Source organism: Oncorhynchus masou, unplaced genomic scaffold (assembly GCF_036934945.1).
Source record: "Oncorhynchus masou masou isolate Uvic2021 unplaced genomic scaffold, UVic_Omas_1.1 unplaced_scaffold_5854, whole genome shotgun sequence".
NCBI lineage: Eukaryota > Metazoa > Chordata > Actinopteri > Salmoniformes > Salmonidae > Oncorhynchus > Oncorhynchus masou.
The window spans coordinates 15,653-18,855 of NW_027012276.1; the positions used below are offsets into that span (position 1 = coordinate 15,653).

Consider the following 3,203-nt stretch of genomic DNA (forward strand, 5'->3'; position numbering starts at 1 on the left):
GTGTGTGTGTGTGTGTGTATGTATGTATGTATGTATGTATGTATGTATGTATGTATGTATGTATGTATGTATGTATGTATGTATGTATGTATGTATGTACTAGATATGGGAGTGGAGAGGCTACAGTAACTCATTAGTGAATATTGCTGGATTTGCTGTGGATAGGTCTACTGCAGTCTTCCCCATGTTCAAATAAAACGTTATTAAATTGCTTTTGAATCCTATAACCCTGTGGCTGATGGTTTAAAAAAGGACGAACAGCAAGGAAAATATTTGTCACACTTATTTGTCTGTACCGGTTATGGACATATTTATTTTAACAATTGTAATATTGAACAACAGGTTTGAAATATATTTCCAGAAATGATCATTCTAAACCCCTTCCTGAACCTGCTGTAAAATAATGCGTACACCATGGGATTCATAGTTCAATTCAAATATCCAATCCATATTAATGTTACAGACAAAACTGGTGGGGTAAAGTAACTAATTAAGGGATCAATGCAGTTGGAGACTGTTGGAGATAAAAGGGTGTCCAGAATGATAGAAATACCCTCATAATGATACCAAGTGTTTTGGTGGCCTTTCTCTGTGATTTGCCTACAGAGTTCTGATTGGTTGTACCATGAATTGAATGTGCCTTTCTCTGTGCTATAAGGATAATCTTTAGGTAGATGCTAATCATCCCTACTCCTGGAGACACAGTACTCAATACTTGTGAAACTAAAGAACCTCACAGGCAACATATTTATAGGAAAAATTCCAATTCCCCAAATAATGCACTCTGCTTCCTGATCTGTGTGTCATGCTTTTCAGTCACATGATCCACTCTATGCTCTGCTTTACAGAAAGCTCAAATTTCAAATGGGCTCAAACCCTGTTGTTTAGTTCAACATCAGCCATTAGACCAAAAACTGTTTAGCTCAACACCAGCCATTATATTCAAAGATGATTGAGTTAAAAGAAAATCCAAAGATACATTTTGTGTTCTTTATGAAAATGTATTGTACGGTAGACTATGCTACATTGAAAATACAATAAAATGTAAATAAAAGAGATAGAAAGGATTTATAAGTAAAACACAGTTACACAAAAAGACCTGGCAAGTATTGACAGCAGTAGAATGTGCAGAAGAGGTTTTGTCAAATGCTTCTCTTCATTTGCCTCCTTGAACACATTATCCAATGTGGCCACGTCATTGTTTAGGTTTTAAAAGGTAAGTGCATACTGTTCACACACAGTTTTGCAATATATTAATGTAGCTTTACAATAGATCATGTAGTAGCAAATACATTTATATAAGAAGAATGTCTATTGAATATTTTCAATGTCACAATGAGATTAAGACATTTTCGAAACCATGGATAAAACAGTGCATAGATGATTGGATTTGCAGTAGAATTAAAGTAACCCAGCCAGATAAACACTTCAAAGAGAATAGGTGGTGTGCTAAAGTTTGTGTATGGATCAACTATGGAATTAACAAAGAAAGGCAGCCAGCAAAAGATGAAAACACCCACCACAATGCCTAAAGTTTTAGCTGCTTTCCGCTCTGACCGTTGAGACACCACACCTCTACCTCCCTCATTGGAATTATTTTGACTGTCTTCAATCTTTTTTATATGTGTTTTTGCCACCAAAAATATTTTGGTATACAAACCCACCATTACAGAGCATGGAAAGAAAAAGGCTATCAATGTGTCTAGGGCACCCCACAGTGCATTAAGGAAAAGATTACAACTTCCCAGGCAGTATATGGATGCAATGAATTCATCCAGTCCTCTTACATTTGCTTTGGAATATAGTAGGCAATAGGAGTACAATGCAGCAACGGCCCAACTGGCAAAAACCATGAGCCATGCTATTGGTATAGTAATCTTGGTGGAATAACGAAGTGGACTGCACACAGCCTCATATCGATCTATGGCTATGAATACCAGGTGGAAAATTGAAACAGATGTGAGGAACATATCAAAACTAGAATGCAGCAAACAAAAAGCATCTCCAAAGTACCAGCAGCCCTCCACAGCCCTCATTGTACTAAAAGGCATCACAGTTACTCCAAGCAGCAGGTCTGCAACTGCCAAAGACATTATAAGCATGTTAGTTGGCGTGTGGAGCTGTTTTATGTGAGCAATGGAGATAATGACCACACTGTTCCCTAGAATAGTGACCAGCATACCTGAAACAAAAAAAATGTATAAAGCAATTTGAACCCCTTCACTGAAGATTTCTCTGGTGCAGGAGGCATTTGATTCTGGGTAACAGAACATCTTAGGATCCAGATGTTGATGAGATGAGATATCCATTGCCAAAATCAAAAAGACATTCAAGTTAGAGCTGATCACTTGCTACTGTAGTCACAGGTGCAGGCGTGTGAGTGGTGCTGAATTCAGCACAGTCTTCTTAGAAGAATGACAGTGTTTATATACCCTATTGGACATATTTTGGGCACACCCCTTTCCCAGCTACCAGCCAGTTATAATAGGTTACATGATTTACATCTGTTTATATTATATGTGTATGTTCAAGTAATATACACCAACAGTATGATAGTGTACCTCGATAATGATGTCATGAGCTCTAAGTTCATTTGTGCCACACTACACAGACATACTGTTCCAGAAATAGGCACGAGGGGGAGAGAAAGAACACTATTCAACAAGGTGACAAGCACAGGCATGACAAACACATTTATTTCAGGCAAGTAGCTTTATTTGAAACAGCTTCAAAGCAGCTTCTGTTACATTTTCACTCAAGCTTTATAACTTTGAGTTGCATAACTGTCACATGTTACATCCCATCATAATTCATATATTTATTTGAACACACATCATACAATGTCAACTGAAACTTTACTCAGAATACAATCTAAATCTACAAGAACCTCTGTGAAAGATGTGACCACTGATGATGATTCTCAAAGCCCTCCTGAACCAAGGCCCTTCTCCCCCAATTGCTCAGCACTAGGAAGAGTCTTGGTGGTTCCAAACTTCCTCCCTTTAAGAATGATGGAAGCCACTGTGTTCTTGGGGACCTTAAATGCTAAAGTAATGTTTTGGTATCCTTCCCCAGGTTTGTGCCTCTACACAATCCTGTCTCAGAGCTCTACGGACAATTCCTTCGACCTCATGGCTTGGATTTTGCTCTGGCATCCACTGTCAACTGTGGGACCTTGTATAGACAGGTGTGTGCCTTTCCAA

General features: G+C 38.2%; 1 protein-coding gene across 1 annotated transcript; it reads right to left on the bottom strand.

Annotated features, from left to right (window-relative positions):
• Positions 1-1,274: 1,274 nt before the first annotated feature.
• On the bottom strand, positions 1,275-2,309 carry LOC135536267 (trace amine-associated receptor 13c-like). The gene has a single exon (XM_064962629.1). It carries the CDS (start codon positions 2,307-2,309, stop codon positions 1,275-1,277), a length of 1,035 nt encoding a protein of 344 aa, XP_064818701.1.
• Positions 2,310-3,203: the final 894 nt, after the last annotated feature.

Excerpts from the sequence above, each read along its gene's own strand:
- LOC135536267 (XM_064962629.1), bottom strand. The coding sequence starts at position 2,309 with ATGGATATCTCATCTCATCAACATCTGGATCCTAAGATGTTCTGTTAC.